This window comes from Martes martes, assembly GCF_963455335.1.
Source record: "Martes martes genome assembly, chromosome: 9".
In the NCBI taxonomy this organism is placed as follows: Eukaryota; Metazoa; Chordata; class Mammalia; order Carnivora; family Mustelidae; genus Martes; species Martes martes.
In genome coordinates this window covers 1,723,681-1,741,016 of record NC_137896.1, presented here as the reverse complement: position 1 = coordinate 1,741,016, position 17,336 = coordinate 1,723,681, and the positions used below count along the sequence as shown (strand labels likewise).

At 63.0% G+C, this 17,336-nt stretch overlaps 1 protein-coding gene across 1 annotated transcript in view; it reads left to right on the top strand.

The window, feature by feature from the left end:
- CDH4 (cadherin 4) overlaps positions 1–14,928 on the top strand; it is a gene marked incomplete at its 5' end in the record, with an annotated part of 516,137 nt that extends 501,209 nt beyond the window's left edge. Inside the window, 8 exons of the mRNA XM_080814101.1 lie at positions 2,086–2,271; positions 8,330–8,583; positions 9,111–9,253; positions 11,556–11,789; positions 12,227–12,460; positions 12,544–12,683; positions 13,156–13,320; positions 14,488–14,928. Of these exons, the coding sequence (XP_080670227.1) occupies positions 2,086–2,271; positions 8,330–8,583; positions 9,111–9,253; positions 11,556–11,789; positions 12,227–12,460; positions 12,544–12,683; positions 13,156–13,320; positions 14,488–14,694 (1,563 nt within the window). The 3' untranslated portion in view covers positions 14,695–14,928. The remainder of the gene's footprint in view (positions 1–2,085; positions 2,272–8,329; positions 8,584–9,110; positions 9,254–11,555; positions 11,790–12,226; positions 12,461–12,543; positions 12,684–13,155; positions 13,321–14,487) is intronic.
- Between the last annotated feature and the right edge of the window lie 2,408 nt (positions 14,929–17,336).

Sequence of the window (17,336 nt, the reverse complement as noted above, 5' to 3'; positions counted from 1 at the left end):
AGTGGGGGGCAACAAGCCCACACCGGTGCTTTGGGTGAGTCTGCACCCACCTCCCCTCCTTCTCACCAGCAAGTGCCTCCGGGAACAGAAGCCGCTGCGCCTGGGCATCCCCATCCGTCCAAGGACCGTCTGCCCGGCACATCCCTTGGACACACATGCCGGGTGGCCGTCCTTCAGCACCACCCAGCACAGACAGGGCAGGCTGAGCTGCTGTGCTCTGACCTTGTGGAAGCCAGAGAAGGACAGAGCCACCAGCGTCAATGTCTCCGACACGCAGCCACTGACGCCACCCTCGGCCTTCCGGCTCCCGCCCCTGGAAGTCAGGCCCCTGCGTTCAAGCCACGGCGGCCCAGTTTTCCATGCACTGCGCCCCAGAACCCCTCCCCAATGACCAGCTGAGGCTTGAATTCGTAAGCGTTCAGGACAGAAAACCATCACAACCATCGAGGCCCAGTCTCTCTGGGAGGTGCCGAGCTCCCGACGGAGAGAGCAGGAAGCCTAGACGCCACATGGAGAGAGGTCCCGCTGCCTGGCCCCGTCTCGCCCGCAAGGAGCGGGTCCCCTGTGAGCCAGCCCAGCCAGCCAGGGCCGCACGCAGGGCCCCGTAAGGCACACGCAAGGACTCTGGGCGGATGTGTGTAGGGGTCTGGCCCTTGGGCTGCGGTCAGGGCTGGATGTGTGTGAGGGACCCCGGATCGTGGCTGCGGCCTCAGGAGCCCCTCGGTGGTGGAGGCCACATGGCCAGCTGCCCCACGTGACCCTCGCTCAGGGGCGGGAGCTGGTTCTGGAGCAGGCAAGGCCCGGGCCGGGTGCCCTGAGTGCACAGGAGGACCGTCTCTGGCTGAAGTGGCCCCATGTTTGTCCTAGGGCGTGCGCAGGGTATTTGGGCCACAACCCCCACATGGGCACGAGGTAGGGCGGCTGTCCTGGTTGTGACCAGGAGGCTTTGTGCCGCGGCAGGTGCAGCGGGGGCGGGGGAGGCGGGAGGACAAGGCTCGGAGCCTGCCCGGGATATCGACCAAGCCCGTGTGGACGCCTTCCTCCCCATCCTGTGACCCCTCCGCTGTGACTGGGGGCCGGATCCTTAGAGCTGACACTGGGCGCCCCGTTGTGGGCCCCAAGGTCTCTTAAGCTCTCTTGCGGGGCTACCGCGGGGAGTGGGAGAGGTAATGCCCGGGCAGCACCTGTCTAGGCACCCGCACGTGGTGGCCGCTGTCAGCTGCGCCACCGTAACCACAGTCAGACACCCGAGATCTCCGTCCAGACTCTGCCTCTGGGTCTTGTGGCTCAAAGCCACGCTGCACAGTTTCAGGCCCACCACACAAGCTGCAGGACTCGGTGCGCATAAGGAACCGGGCCCCTACTGTACAAATTATTAGGAGTTTCAAGACACTGAGAGCAGAGCGTTCAGCCAAACTCAGGGCCTTCCACAGGGCCACGGCTGCACAGGCCCCACGTCGGTGGAGCCGGCCCTCAGCAGTGATTCTCACTCGGAAGGGGGTGCCCAGGTTGCTACCAGCACCCCGACTCATACACACACACACACAGCATCTTTCCCTGCACACAACCAACTCAGCCACGTGAACCACAACCACTGACCAGGGTGGGGGCGTTCAGCAGGAGAAAGGGCTCCGTGTTTGGTATCGCACATCTGTGGCTGCGGACCCCAAGCCCCGAGCCAATGGTGGGACCGCCGGGATGGCAGGACCCTGGCCAGGACCATCCCGGGGAAGGCTCCCAGTGCTCTCCAGCTCCCGTCCTGCAAACGTTGAGTCTCTCCTGCGCCACCACTGTTGCACAGGCCTCCAGGGCACGAGGGAACAATCTGGGGGGTTTGGGGGAGGCCAGTGGGCATGTGTGTGTGTGTGTGTGTGGAGGCTCGGTCTGGAGGTGGGTGGTGGGCACAGCTGGAGGAACCGGAGCCCTCTGGGGATACCACCACGCCCGCGGAAGGGTCGTGGGAGTCCCCATGTACAGAAGCAGCTGGAGACTGAGGGCATCCCACAGGGGCTGGTAGAAAGTCCCTCCTGATGTCCCCCGGCTCCCGCAAGGGTTGAGAACACTGTCTTTCCTTATGTTCTGCAGTACGCAGGGGAGGTCCCGGAAAACCAGGTGGAGGTGGTGGTCGCAAACCTCACCGTGATGGACCGAGATCAGCCGCACTCGCCCAACTGGAACGCCTTCTACCGCATCATCAGCGGGGACCCCTCCGGACACTTCAGCGTCCGCACGGACCCCGTCACCAACGAGGGCATGGTCACCGTGGTAAAGGTGGGTAGTCTTCCTGCCGGCCGTCGTGGGTTCTGTCCCCTGCCACCGCCCGGGACAGAATGCGCAGAAGCGATAAGCGTTCGGTGCGAGCCACCCCTGACATCGGGGCGCAAAGGACTGCGCCCGCCTGCTCGTGCCAGAGGCAGGCTTCACGAGGCCTGGTCACGCGACCCCCAGGGACTCTGCAGCCTGACCTGCCCCCTCCCCCAAAAGATCACTTTCCTGTGCCCTCCCGGAGGGTCGTATCTCCGCCTCAGTCCACTAACGCGTGAGCTCCGTCGAGAGCCCGTGTAACGTCAGACCACCCTTGCATTCCTGAGATGAGCCCAGCGAAGCCAGGAAGGAGCGCGTCTTCGCAGTGCGCTGCAGGTCGTGTCTCTCTGAAGCTTGTACCCCCCCCCCCGTGCTTTCCTAAGCAGCCGAGGCCCTACCTCTCCTTCCCCTTACGGCCTTTATCCAGCACTCGGTGTCGCGACTATGGACGAATCTTGAGAAATGTGCTGGGAATGGGGGTGTGATGATGAGGGGCAGGGAGGGGGGCTGGGGGACTCCCACCTCTCCAGCGTGGCGGTGGAGACATGCGCTCGTCACATGTCACAGATGAATCCCACCCTACAGGCGTTGGAACCCTGAGCACTGAGAGCATGCGCGGCCCTGCTGTCGCACGGAGACTGGACCCCGTGTCCCGGCCGCACTCACCAGCTGGGCCACACGGCTGTGTTCCCCTTTCTGCTTGTTATTCCACACGGGGCTTTCCTCTGAACTCCGCACTTAAAGTCTGTTTAAGGCAAGATGCTTCGTCTTAGACAGCATTTCGGGTTATTTCCGCTCCCTCCGGTGGAGACACGGTGTTCTCAGACATTACCTTGCAGGGGGGGCCAGGAGGGGGCATGGGAGGTGCGAGGCGGTTGGGGGAGTCTGCTGCCGGCTGGGGCGGGGGGCATATGTTCTTGGGTTCCCGGGCTGGCTCTTCACTCGCTTACCCCCGGCATGGGCCCGTCGCCCTCTCTATGCCCAGACGCGGGGCCTAGGCCCGGGGCTGTCGCTAACGTTACAGCGGGCCCTGGCTAGAGATCGGGTACAGCACCCGGCCCATGGCGACAGCAGAGCTGACAGAGGCAGCTCCTGCGCTCACTGTGAACATCGTCACCGTGGATACGGGACGGCCGTGCTCCCGCGGGCTCCCCGGGGTGCGAGGAAGGTCCCTTCAGTCCCGCCAGGGTCCCCGGGACCTTCAGAGGAGTCGGGCCACCTGCCGTGTTCACGCTCTACCACCAGGCCCGTCGCCGCCCCAGCCTTCCCGTCATCACACAACCTGCTGCTGCTCCCAGCCCCCTGCCCCCAGGTGGAGGGACTCCTGGACCACGGCCTCCGCTGCTCTGGGTGCGGACAAGACACTAGGTGACGTGTGTGTGGTCAGCCAGGCCCTCGGCTACCTCACAGATCCTGGCTGCATCGTCTGTCAAAGGCAGTGCCCGGTCAGCTCAGGCGGGTCTTCCTGACCCCTGCCCTGCCCCCCGTGCCCCCCAGCTCCGTCCTGCCCCCCATGCTGGCCCGCCCCGTCTCGGGCTCTAGCCAAGCTGGGACACGGCCACTCTGCTGTCAGACCGCCGGCCCCAGTGGGCGTGGGCCCCGTGCCCAGCCTCCTTGGAGCCCCTCTGCCACCTCCCCAGCCTCCCCCGCCTCCAGCCACAACGCCACCACCTCTTCCAGGCTCAGACCAACCCCAGGCCCTTTCTCCCGCCGCACACCTGGAACACAGCCTCGAAGCAAGCAGCCTCTTTGGCAGCAGAGGGCAAGCTCCGGCCCCAGGGCCGAGGGGCGGGGGCGGGGGGGGGCGCTGGCAGGAGCCCCAGGGAACAGGCGGGCCAGAGGCAGCCCCCTCCAGCCCCGCCCCTGCAGTCCTGCTGTAACAGCCCCAAGGCAGCGGTGCGAGGGAGCTCATCAGTCCATCCCGCCACCGCCCCAGCCCTGCCCCGCACGGCCTGCCCCCACTGGGCAGCCTCTCCGGAGGCCGCAGACCAGCCCCTTGCCTTTTAGCGGAGGGTCCTTGCCGCGTCTGGGGAGGGGCCGGCGGAGACCGGGCAGCATATCCGGCCGTTCTAACTGAAACTGGTGGGCCAAATGATGTATCGATTTCTCCATTACAAATATGTTTTATTTCACCCTCCTGTGGACGTTTATTGGCCATAATAGTCTTTCTGGAAGGCGTTCTCACTCAGACGGTGACACGATCTTAATGCATGACACGCAACATTATTTCGTGTCCCCCGGGGACATGAACCGATAAATAGGGAGAACGATTACTTCCCTTGGGTGCTTTGTTCGGACAGAAAAACCACCACGATTTTATGGAACTGTCCACTGAGATGGAGGAGCCCCGTCGCCAGACGACTCTCTGAGGGTCCGGGGGGAGGGGCTGGGGGCATTGGCAGCTGTTTGGTTTTGTGGGGACCTGGACACAGCATGGGCACAGGGGCTGATGTGCAGGCATCTGTGCCCAGGATGGTGGGACCACGCCCACACCTGCGGGAGGGGCCCCCGGTGCGCGGCCTGAAGCCCCGGGCGGTGTCCTTCAGGCACGGGCTGCCAAGTCACCCTACACGGGGTGCCTCCTCAGACGGGCTGCCCGCTTGGGCCCCTGAGGGTGCGGCCTGGGCAGCATCTGTGGGCACAAGGCCCTCCCGCACACGCACTGAGCAACTCCAGGCCTCGGGCTAGGGGATGAGCAACGGGGGTGGCCGAGGGGGGTGTCCTCCCCCAGGCTGACCCCTAGCGGCACCGCACTGATATAAGGGGCAGGCAGCCCCCTCCTCAAGGGGCTGTCAGGGCAGGGGAAGACATCAGCCACAACAAGCGTGTGCCACAGAAGGACGTGGCCTTTCACGGCAGGACTCCAGGGGGCCTTCAGGAACCACTCCTGCTCGGGCGGACAAGGAGGTCAGCCCGGAACCCCGATCTCCAGAGGGCGTCGGTCTCCAGACCCTCCTGTCGGGCCGGCATCGGGCTTCCGTGAACCCCCGGGCGCATCCCCTGCCGTCGTAAAGCCCTTCTTCTCGTACTTAATGCCTCGTCTGTAGCCGCGCTGAGAAGGCAAAGGGTTGGATCACCGGCTGTAAGATCTTTAACGCTCACCCAAGCCAAACGCTGAGCAGCTGGGGGACCCCGAGGAGGCTGGGGTTCAGGTTGGTGGGGAGAGGCGCCGCCAGCTGCAGGCACGGGCTCCCAACCCCGCAGATCAGCTCCTCTCCAAGCAGAAACGTGCTGTTGTGTGCGTCATGAGCACCTCCGGGTGCCCAGCAGATGGTGGGCGGGGGGGGGGTGTGGTCCCATCCGCAGTCTGAGCTGTGAGCTTGTTCCGGCCCATCTCATCTCCATTTCTTGCTGAAAGAGGTTTTCAACTCCTGGACCTCATGACCGCGCATCTCTATGTACGTCGGATGCGTCCCCCTCAGTAATACCTTTGGCCTCCGTACACGCGTGCTGTCCCAGCTGTCACATCCCTGACGAAAGCAGCCGTCCACCCTTCGTATCCTCGGATGCGAGTCTGTTCCGTGTCCTTTAACTTTCCTCAAAGTGTCTCTTTGCCGTGGTTCTTCAGGTCTGGATCCAAATAGGGATCATGCAGTTGGTTGCAACACCTCTTGACTCTCTCATAATCTAGAACATTCTGCCCAGTGTTGACCTGTCACAGACACAGGTCAGCTGGCCTGTGGGAGGCCCCATGTGCCGGACTGTCCAATGCCTTCCGCCTGGTAAATCTTGTTCCTCGCTCTCCCACAGTTCCTGGAACCTGGGATTAGACCTTGAGGACGGGCCTTGTGGCTGGGGCTGGGTCGCATCAGGAGGCCCGTGGTGCCCGGCTGTCCCACTCTGGTCATCCAGGACCAGTGGGTTCAGGTGGTGACAGCCAGTTCCCATCATTCCCATCACTGACTCTTCCCCCTTATGATCAGCCGGCGGTCCGCGTACGATGCTCCGTACCTGCAAATATGCCCTCTGCCGTCAGTCTCCATCCAGTTTTGTCGTCTACTGGTGACCCTTGTGCACGTAAATGTCTTCATTAGCGAGTACAGAATGGTGATTTTAAAATTCTGTCCTTCCTTGGCTGGAATTGTGTGGCGCACGCTTAGCAAATGTGAGTCAAGTAAGCATTCTGAGACAGGCGGTCACCCCGGGATATCCAGGAGGGCCCTGGGCTCACAGCGTGTCTGGGAGACGGAGGCAGGAGGTCAGGGTCCTGGGAGCCGTCGGGAAGAAACACAGGTCACAGAGGGCCTCCGAGGGGCCAGGCCGCCGCTCTGCAGGGGGAGGCGGGCCCAAGAGCATGGTGGCCTCCCAGAGCCTCCAGGAGGACCGAGCCCTACCCACACCCGACAGCCCCGGGATGGTGATTTTTTACCTCTGACCTCTAGAACTGCAAGATGACACATTTGTGTCCCTCTAAGCCACAAAATCAGAACAGGAAACTAATACAGAGTCCGAGAGAAAGGCAGAAGCTTCTTTTGCTGCCTTTAATCGTCCATTCAGACCAGCAGCTGTCCGCGGTCACTCTCTGCTTACGGCGACTGCTGTAACCATTCGCGTCAAGCTGGGTGTCTTCACACAATACATGACCCTCTCACACTTCTGGAAGTCGGAGTCCGAAATCCGTCGTTTCAACGCGCTGAAACCAGAGAGCCCGCAAGGCTGTGCCCCGCCCCCCAGGGCTCTAGTGTTTCCATTGCTGGCTTTTTCCAGGTTGGCGAACCACGTCCCACTCCGTGGCCGGTCCTCCGCCCTCAGAGCCAGAGCCGTCTTTGCCTCAGTCCCCACGCTGCCTGCTGCCTTGCCGAAGGACCCCAGCCCCCCTTATAAACACCCTCGGATGCTACGTCGGGCCACCGGGGCGACCCCGGGCCGGCTCCCCCTGCAAGAGCCCTAGCTTCATCAGTCCACAAAGTCCCTGTGCCGCGGAGGGCGACACAGTCACAGAGTCCAGACCTTTGGACCTAGATGTCTTTGCAGGCTGTCTCTCCAGTGAGGACGGGTCCTTAGAAACCAGCATCCAGGCCCCAGAGGTGCTCGCTGCTGTTGGGCCCCATCTTCTCGGGGGCAGCGCCGGGAAGCCGCACTGCCCAGCGCGCGCCCGTCCTGACCGTCCCCATCCCTTCTACCAATTCAGAGGGTCATTTACTTCAGATTTAACTCTGGAGGGTTTGTACTTCCCTCTGATGACTTCATACTTGTGTTTCTTACACTGAAAATCTCCCTTCCTAACCACATCATTACACGTGTTTATTTACTTTACCCTACGTTATCCATAAAAAGCTTTAAAAAGTAACAAACCCCAAATCACCACCCGCAGGGAGAAGGCCAAGTGAGCCGAAGATTCCTTTGCATTGAGTCTTGTCCTTAAAATAAATCGCATCAGGACCTACCATCTAAGCACTGTGCCCTGGTCACCTAAAGCCGTTCTTTTCCTGGGAGTTAAGGTAGACCGCAGACCCCTTCTAGCATTTGTCCGTCACGGTCCTGGAGCCCCAGAAGGGTGTAACCGGGAATCATGTTCCTGCAGGAGCCACGTGCAGAGGGAGGAGAACCCACAGAGCTGGTGAGGGAGAGCCCCGGGGCTGCTGTGCCAAACTACCAAAAACTGGGGGGGTTAGAACAACAGAAGAGACTGCCCGCTGCACCCAGCAAGGGGCTCCTAGACGAATAGCCATGGGGCCTTGACCTCACCAGCCTGGAGGGAGCGGCACCTGCTGAGAGCTGGCACTGGGGAAGGGTGCCACCCCCTGGGGGCTAGAGCCCCAGGAGCCCAGCTGTGGCCCTACCAGGACACAATGGGAAGGCACAGTAGGGTCCTTTACCCCAAACTCTCCTCCCATTGGCAAGCCCCATGGGAAGCCAGAGACAAGGGAGGCTGGAGACAGCTTCCCTTGGGACCAGCATCATGGGCCCAAAGCCGGGCGGGAGGAGGAGGCGAAGACCCGGTGACCCACGCACGGCTTCCCCCTCCGAGCCCACCCCGCCGGCACCTGTGCCCACTCACCCCTGCGGGCCTCTCTCATTCCAGGCAGTGGACTACGAGCTGAACAGAGCATTCATGCTGACTGTGATGGTGTCCAACCAGGCGCCCCTGGCCAGCGGGATCCAGATGTCCTTCCAGTCCACGGCAGGGGTGACCATCTCCGTCATGGACATCAATGAGGCGCCCTACTTCCCCTCGAACCACAAGCTGATCCGCCTGGAGGAAGGCGTGCCCACCGGCACTGTGCTGACCACGTTTTCGGCGGTGGACCCTGACCGGTTCATGCAGCAGGCTGTGCGGTGGGTCCAGCCTTGGGCTGCAGGAAGGGGCTCCCTCCCACCCTTGGGCTCCCACGCAGAGGAGTCCCATCCTGCCCGGTGACACCTGCACCCCAGGAAGTGCCAGACCTGTGTTGTCCCTCCAGGCAGGGAGCCCCAGGAGCCCCAGTCCTGGGGACGGCCGGAACCCCCATCCCGCGGGATCCAGGCAGTCAAGGCGATGCCACAGGTGCTCAGCCAGCCGTGAGCATCGCGTGGTCACCGCCCAAGAAGGCGGAAGACCTTCCAGCACCTGCAGCCTCTGTCGAGTCAGGCTGGTTCTGACCCGGCTGGTCACCAGCTGTGACGCTGCAGGCCACCTACCCCTTCCGTCCCTCAGCCTCCCCATCTGCAGAGAGGGGGCGAGGAGGGCGTCTGCCTCCTGGGGTCCTTGTAAGGATCGGGTGGGCAGGGAAACCTCCCCACGTCCAGGCGGGCGCCCCACAGCGGGTGGGGCTAGGGGCTCAGGGCCACTGTCCCCCTCACCGCCTCACCTCCTCCCTCCTCAGATACTCCAAGCTGTCGGACCCAGCGAACTGGCTGCACATTAACACCACCAACGGTCAGATCACCACAGCCGCCGTCCTTGACCGCGAGTCCCTGTACATCAAAAACAACGTGTACGAGGCCACCTTCCTGGCAGCCGACAACGGTGCGCCCGGGTCCGGGGGGCTGCGGCTGGGGGCGTGCCCGAGCCTGGGCTCCACGGCCGGGAGACCGAGCGAGGCCCGCCCCCAGCCGGAGAAGCCGGAGGAGGGGAGCGGGGAGGCGGGCGCCACACAGGTGCCCCACGCAGAGCCCTGCCCCGTCGTCCCTCAGCGCCCCCCGCAGCCCCCTCTCCGCAGGCATCCGAGCACAGCCGCTGTCCAGTGCCAAGCAGCGCCCCTTCGCTCATGCATGGTGCTCCCCGTGGGCGCCAGGGAGCCAGGGTGGCAGAGGCGGCATGACATCTGTCCAGCCCTGTCTTGGCTGAACGAGACCCGAGCCACTTCTCAGCTCCCCACCTGGTGAACGGAAGGCAGCCGACCACATCCACGTGTTGCCCGAGCAGCCCCATCACGCTGACCACGCACTGGGGGTGGGGGCTTCCCCTAAGCAGCCCCTGGGATGCCGCCCCCTGTGGCTCTGACCACCCATGACCCCTGCAGCCCTCTGTCAGAGCTGGGGGTAGGAGGGGATATGAGGGGCCCCAGAGACTGGGCAGGCACCGTGAGAAGCCACACACCAACAGCACAAGCCCTGGGAGCTTGGAGAGGGTGACGGTGAGGCCCCCGAGCCAGAATGAGGAGCCTGGGGCTGCAGGGGTGACAGTGAACCAAGCAGGGGTGAGGAGGTCTGGGCAGAGGTGGCAGTAGTGGGACCCACATGGAGCAGGAAGAAGAGTCATGAGCATTGGACCTTCCAAGGGATGTGGACAGCATCTCCACAAGTGGGTGCTAGGACTCCAGGCCCTGAGGCCACCCCTCCCTGGACCCAGGGCACCCAGAAGCTGGTGAGGCCCATAGCCCCAAATACCCAGCCAACTCTGCACAGGAGGGGAGAGGGAGTGAGGGAGTGAGGGAGAAGATTCTAGAACCAGGGATAAGTCCTAGCACCACTTAGTGGTGGGAAGAGATCTGACTCTTCCGTGCCTCAGTTTCCTCCTCTTTTGAGTAGGGACAACTCTACCCCCTCCCCTGGAGCTGTGAGAATTAAGTGATCGAGTGTCCTCAAAAGGATGGGGAGTGGGGCCTGACCCAAGGCAGCACACTGCCCCTGCTCTCACTACTGCCGAGCTCCTGCTCTGTGCCGGGCACCACCCATCAGCAGACAGACCGGACAAAAGTCCCTCTCTTGCAAGGCTGACGTCCCCAGGGTCTGTGTGTCAGCTAAAACTAGGTTCAGCCGTGTAACAGTGATAGAAATTTCAACACAATTGCAGCTTATTTTCTTCCACATAAAAGGAGACTGGAGACAGGCAGCCCTGGGGGGCTAGGGTCAGGTTTGAGAAACCAGGCTCACTCTGGCCACGAGTTATGGCATGGCCCAAAATAGCTGCTGTTGCTCCAGTCATCATGACCACGTTCTGGCCAATAGGAAGAAGAGCAAGGAAGGCAGGGACATGTTCCTGCCCTTCTAAGAACATCCATCCCCAGCTCACAAAGGCCAGAACTTAGCCATGAAGCTGCACCGCGAGGCGTGTTGAGAAACGTAGTCTAACAGCTGGGCCGTCATGATCCCAGATAAAATCTGGGGCTCTGCTTCTTCGATTAAGGACAAAAGGGGAAATGGATACTGAGGGACAACTCGGCAGTCTCTTGCCCCAGTGAGATGAATGAGAAGCAAGTCAGCCAGATAATTTTAGGGAGCACGTTCCGGAAGAAAACAAAACAGGGCATGGGAGGGAGGGGGCTGGGCTTGTAGCTGTGCTCCTGGCCGTGAAGCGTTGACCATGGGACCAGAAGGAACAGTCCTGAGGCAGACGTCGGGCGGTCCGCTGTGGCGGGTTCTAGGACAGCGGTGCGCCTCAGGCTCCAGGAGCAAGAACACGCCTCGCACAGAGGTTCATTCCAGAGCACGTGGAAGCCAGGGCCTGGTAACCACCCGCCAGCCTCCCTCCTGCCTTCCCCGACCTACGGGGTCTGCTAAAGCCCGGTCCTAAAGGCTGGCCAGGAGGTACACCGGCCCTGGCTGGAGGGGAGCTGCTGGATTAGAGAGTGATTTTAAGTGAACCGAGGGCCAAAGCAGCAGAAAGCACAGAGGACAGCGTAACGGGGTGCAGGCCACTGGGCTCCTGCACTCCCCCTGACGGTGCCCTGATTGAGGGCATCTAGCTGCGGGTATCCTGCTTGGTGGGGCTGGGGGCTGTCCCTCGGCAGGGCACTGGGGCTGGGTCTTCACCCAGTGTTCATCATCATGTGCCTGAGGTCGTGGGGGAGCCACTTCTTTAGGGTCACCCTGTGTCTATCCCACAGGGATCCCCCCGGCCAGCGGCACCGGGACCCTCCAGATCTATCTCATCGACATCAACGACAATGCCCCGGAGCTGCTGCCCAAGGAGGCACAGATCTGCGAGAAGCCCAGCCTGAACGCCATCAACATCACAGCGGCCGATGCTGACGTTGACCCCAACATCGGCCCCTATGTCTTCGAGCTGCCCTTTGTCCCGGCCACCGTGCGGAAGAACTGGACCATCACCCGCTTAAACGGTGAGCCTGCCTCACGCTCCAGGAGAACTGGACACGTCTGGGGTGCCGCACCTCAAGGGGGCCCATGGAAGAGTGAGCTGTGGAGACGGGGCCCTTTCCCCTCATGGGGTCCCAGGAGGCTGGGGAATACAAGAGAGCACCTTGCCTATTTTTCTTTGGGAAGGCTTTTTTTCTAATTGATTTGGTAGAACTCTTTATATATGACGGAAATGATTTCTTCATCCAACAAGTTGCAATTGCTCTTTCCTTGAATTGCCAATGTCCTTTCACTTTGTGGAGTGCTCTAACGTGAGTGTGCATGTGTGCACGTGTGTGTGTGTGAACCAAACAGGTAGAGATTGTCATGCTATCAGACTCTGTCTCTCCCTTCGGAAGTCTTGCTGTAACAGAGTGCTAGTTGTAGACTGAACAAAGCCTGTCCTTTCACTCTGGGCCAGGTGACTATGCCCAGCTCAGCTTGCGCGTCCTGTACCTGGAGGCTGGCGTGTACGATGTCCCCATCATCGTCACCGACTCCGGAAACCCCCCGCTGTCCAACACGTCCATCATCAAGGTCAAGGTGTGCCCGTGCGACGAGAACGGGGACTGCACCACCATAGGCGCAGTGGCCGCGGCCGGTCTGGGCACCAGCGCCATCGTGGCCATCCTCATCTGCATCGTCATCCTGCTCAGTGAGTACGGCCCAGCCGCGGGTATGCACCCCCGCCCCCCAGCGCGTGCGCACCCTGCTCACCGCGTGGCCCTGCCCCCACAGTCCTGGTCCTGCTGTTTGTGGTGTGGATGAAGCGCAGGGAGAAGGAACGCCACACCAAGCAGCTGCTCATCGACCCCGAGGACGACGTCCGCGACAACATCCTCAAGTACGACGAGGAAGGGGGCGGTGAGGAGGACCAGGTGAGGCCCCCTGCACCTGCTTCCGCGGCGCTGGCCCAGGGGCGACCTCTCTCCCGCCCGCTCTCTCCCGCCAGCCCCAGACCCCAGCCCCAGCGGGAGCTGTTGGGTGACCCGGCGGCCACGCATGGGGCGCCGGGAGGGTGAATCCAGGGGGCTGCCTGGCTGGACGCCAGGTCCGCGCAGGCCATCAGGGGACGCGGGGCAGCTCCTGCCCCCGCTAAGGCTCTGTGCCCCCTGAAGACAGAGGAGCGGGCGCTCCCAGGAACACACGCACCGTGGGAGCTGGGGCGCGCCGGGACGCATCAGACCGGCGAGGGCGGCGGGGCACAGACCCCACACGAGCCTCGCGGCCGGGCTGACGGGGACGAATCAGGGCAGGGCAGACCAGGTGACGGGCCAGGACGCCGGGCATGCTGGGCACCCGATCACAACAGGACACCCCTGCTCCCCTCCTCGCCCGGCCGCCCCCCAGGACTATGACCTCAGCCAACTGCAGCAGCCGGAGGCCATGGAGCACGTGCTGAGCAAGGCGCCCGGCGTGCGGCGCGTGGATGAGCGGCCCGTGGGCGCCGAGCCCCAGTACCCCGTCAGGCCCGTGGTGCCCCACCCGGGGGACATCGGGGACTTCATCAACGAGGTGGGTGCTCTGGCGCGGGGGCGGGGGTGTTGCGCAGGGCCCCCCCCCCGCAGAGAGTGAGGTCCCCTGGCCACACCGCGCTGGGGCGGCCGTCGAGGAGGCCCCTCCAGGCCTGGGCTGGGGGCCCTAGGCGGTGCGGCCACACCCCCGAGACCGGGTCCCTACCGCCTGCTCTCTAGCGCTGAGCGCGTCTTGAAGAGGGTCGGGGCGCGCCCCCACTACGTGCGAAGCTAACTTGTGGGGGACTGACGCGAGCAGGGTGGAGCCCCGGGGTCCGGCGGCCGCAGGTCAAAGCCCCACGAGCGCGCAGGAGCTGAACCGGCTGACACGGCGCTTCCCCCGGGCCGGACCGAAGAAGCCCGGACGCACGCCTACTCGGTCGCGAATCGAAGGCCGGTTTTCAATTCGGCTTCGAGAAAAGCAAGCACGGAAACGACCAGCCGTGCCCACCGCGGGCGGCGAGGGCGCCCCTTCCCAGGGCGGGGTTGGGCGGCGACGCGCGTCCTGCTGCCAGGGACTGCCGCGGGCACCCCGGCCCCCGCTCGCACCGCTCCACCGCTCGGGGACCGCCCAGAGCGGCAGGAACGCGCGCTCCCCAGGCGCGGGGGCAGGGCGCGCGCACCACCACGGTCGTGGGGACCCTCCTGGGGCAGAGCGGGCAGGGGCGCGGAGGGAGGGAGGGAGGGCCGGGCCACACCGCAGGTGGGGGCGAGAGGAGCCTCCAGCAACACCTGCCGCGCCCCCCGGTTTTGTTCATGGGGATGGTGAGCGCTGGAGAGTTCTGGCTTCTGCCCACCTCAGGCTCATATTCTGTGCTGCCCCGACAGGGGCTCTGCCCCCCTTAGGAGGGGCTGCACCTAGACCCGCCCCCCCTCAGCCCTCAGGCCTCACGGCACTGGCCTGGCGACGCCAGCATCTGTGTTAGCTGCGTTCCATAGGCGGCCCTTTCCATAAACCCCATCCCTCCTTGGCTCTCGGAGAGGCCCCTCAGTTAAACATGGGAGCGCTTACTGACCACCTACTGCATGCAGGGCCCAATAATGTCACCTTCCTGGCCTACTTCCCCAACTCCGCTCCTGGGCACCCACCCCTCCAAGCCGCATTCCGTCATGCCCCGGGCCAAGAAAGCACGTTCTCCACCCTAACGCTGTGTCTCTGTGACCCCAGGGACTCCGAGCGGCAGACAATGACCCCACAGCACCCCCCTACGACTCCCTGCTGGTCTTCGACTACGAAGGGAGCGGCTCTACGGCGGGCTCGGTCAGCTCCCTGAACTCGTCCAGCTCTGGGGACCAAGACTACGATTACCTGAATGAGTGGGGGCCCAGGTTCAAGAAGCTGGCGGATATGTACGGAGGGGGCGAGGACGACTGACGCCCGCAGAGCAGCCCGCGGGAGGTGCCGGGCTTCCCGACTCCCCGCGGACGTGTCATTTAGTGGTGTGTTAGGGGGTCCCTCCCCGCCCCAGCCCCCCCAACAGTGAGCTGTCTGGCATGAACACTTCTCGCCCCACGGCGCGCCACCCACCACAGTAGCTGACTGGCACCGAAGGACAGCGAGAGGCACTCTGTCTTAACTTGAATTTCCTAGAACAGAAGCACTGTTTTTAAAAAAAAAAAAAAAAAAAATGAAAGTGCCTTTTGGTACATGTATCAGATTCCCTCAAACTCAGGAGTGACGAAAAGCAAGCAGACAGACCACGTACGTCCCCCAACCCCAGTCCGGAGCACCCCCAGCCCCAGCTAGTCCCAGCTCTGAAGACACCAATTAAGGAATCGGGGAGAATGTGCTTTTTTTTTTTGACTTTTATTAAGAAAAAAAGTGGGTGATTTGCTTAACTAAATTTACAAAGAAAACGGGGTCCAAATCTCAGTAGGCCTTCTGAGTCCTCGAGCTCGCTGTACACAGTCAGGGTCTCCTGGGCCTGCGGCCCCGAGGCTGGAGGGAGGCCAGAGGCCCAGCTGCAGGAGGCTCCCCGGGGGGCGAGCCCAGTCGGTCTACCAAGGGCAGCACAGTGCGCACGTGGCTTTCACCGAGTTTTTGGCTGCCCCCCGACTCCTGACGTGCAGGTAGCTGGGGCGGGAGGGGCGGTGCCCAGGGTCTTTCCTCATGCTCCCCGTCTCTGCCCTTGGCCATCCCCCGGGCCCCCCTGGTCAACCATTAGGCCTCCCCTGGAGACAAATGTCACCCCAGATGCCACACTGGTCCGTTGCCTTTGGTCCAGAAGAGTACGGCGTCCCAAGAAGCCACAGCCCAAACCAGCCAGCATCCTCAAACACCCTGATGTGAGCCCCCCAACTCGTCAAGGTCAGACTCCTGGAGGCCCCCATCAAAGGCCCAGCGGCCCTGAGGGCTGTGCGGACGGCGGGGAGAGCTGGGAACGCGCACCGCCATCTCCGGCCACTGGCAGCCTCTCTCCCGGGCCCTGCTCCCTGGACAGACGTCTGTGATGCTCGTGAACAGACATGTACAGCCAAGATCCGCTCCGGGTGGCCGAACCGCCTGTCGCTGCTGTGCCGTCTGTCCCTCGGATGCGTCCAGACTGCACCCACCTGAAACAACTGTCTCTCCTCTTCTCGCGACCCAGGTCAGCACTGAGCAGCTGCTCGGACCCTCAGAAAGGAGCTGCCCTTCGCACGGGGGTCTCACGCGCAAGCCAGACTCCAGTCTGTTCCCAGGACCGTGAACAGCACTCACTGTGTCCCAGGGACCCGCCGGGGAGACCCTGCTGTGTGGGACCACTCTGGTCTGATCACATGCTCCCCAAGAAGGGGGAGGAGGGGTGTTCTGGCCCTGGGCAGGACTTGGCATTGGAGTGACCTTAGGGAAGTGGCTTGGAGCCCCATCCCAGAGCCCTGCGTCAGGAAAAGCCCCGAGAGCCTGGAGAGGGGGGAAGGGCCGGGCTCGGCTGGCTCTTTGTGCTCTCGGCCTGGGGGTCTTTGATGCAATCCTCACCCTAGGGCCTGTCCCCGTGGCTAGGGCCACCCTGTTTTCCAAACAGCTTTGGCCCGAGAGGCGTACAGGAGGGTAGGTGTGTGTGTATAGTAGGCCTGGCTACTATACTACCCAGTGTCCCCACTGGGTGTCAGGGCTCCTCCCCAGACCAAACTCCTCACTGACTCTACGGTTCTTCCAATGCTGAGCCGGGCCTGTGGCCTGAGGGTGGGCCTGTAGCGGGCTCTGTCCCTGACCCCACCCCGACTGCCGGGCCAGAGGGACGAAAGACGTCACCACATCACAAGCTGGATGCCCCTCCTTGTAGACAACCATCTGCGCGTCAGGGGATGGGCGGCCCGCCGAGGGGAAGGGGCTGGGACCCCTGTCCAAAGTCACGCTGTGCAGGTGGCTCAGGGCCAGGCAAGGAGAGCCGTCCCCGCATCTGGGGGCCAGGCCATCCCAGGGACTGCTGGGAGGGTCAGGGCTGGTGGGGCGTGAGCTGGAGTCCTGTTTTGTGTTTGGAAAGCCCACCTTCCTGTTGAACTTCCAAGCGTGACCACGGGCTGGGAGTGGGGGCAGCTGTGGACTCTGAATTCTTGAGGCCCCCCGGGTCCCCAGGGCATGGGCCTGAGGGGACAGAGGCGCCAGGCCCGGCCTAGGACCCATCCTGCAGAACCCCATGCAAGTGCCCGTCTCCCCTGCCGCCCTCTGGCTCTTCACCCTGCACCCCTGCCCCACACCACCACCAGGCCCCTGGTGCATTTTGCCTAAATCATGCAGACTGAGGCTGGGGGGACACTGATGGGGAACTTCTTGTGCCCGTCCCTGCTTCCAGACAGCTAGACAGCTGCCCCTCTCGTTCGCCCCAGCAGTCCCTGGGGGCCAGAGAAGGATGGGGCTCCCATGCCCACCCACACCCACCTCGGAGCCCCGTTCTGAGGTGAAGTTAGCGTTAGCTAGATGCACAGGCGGTGTCAGACGCCTCTCTCACGTAGCTTGTAGACACACGTCCCCATGAGCAGGGACCTCGCCGGCAAAGTGCTGGGGCACAGCTTAGTTTCTGTAGGGAGTTTCGTTCT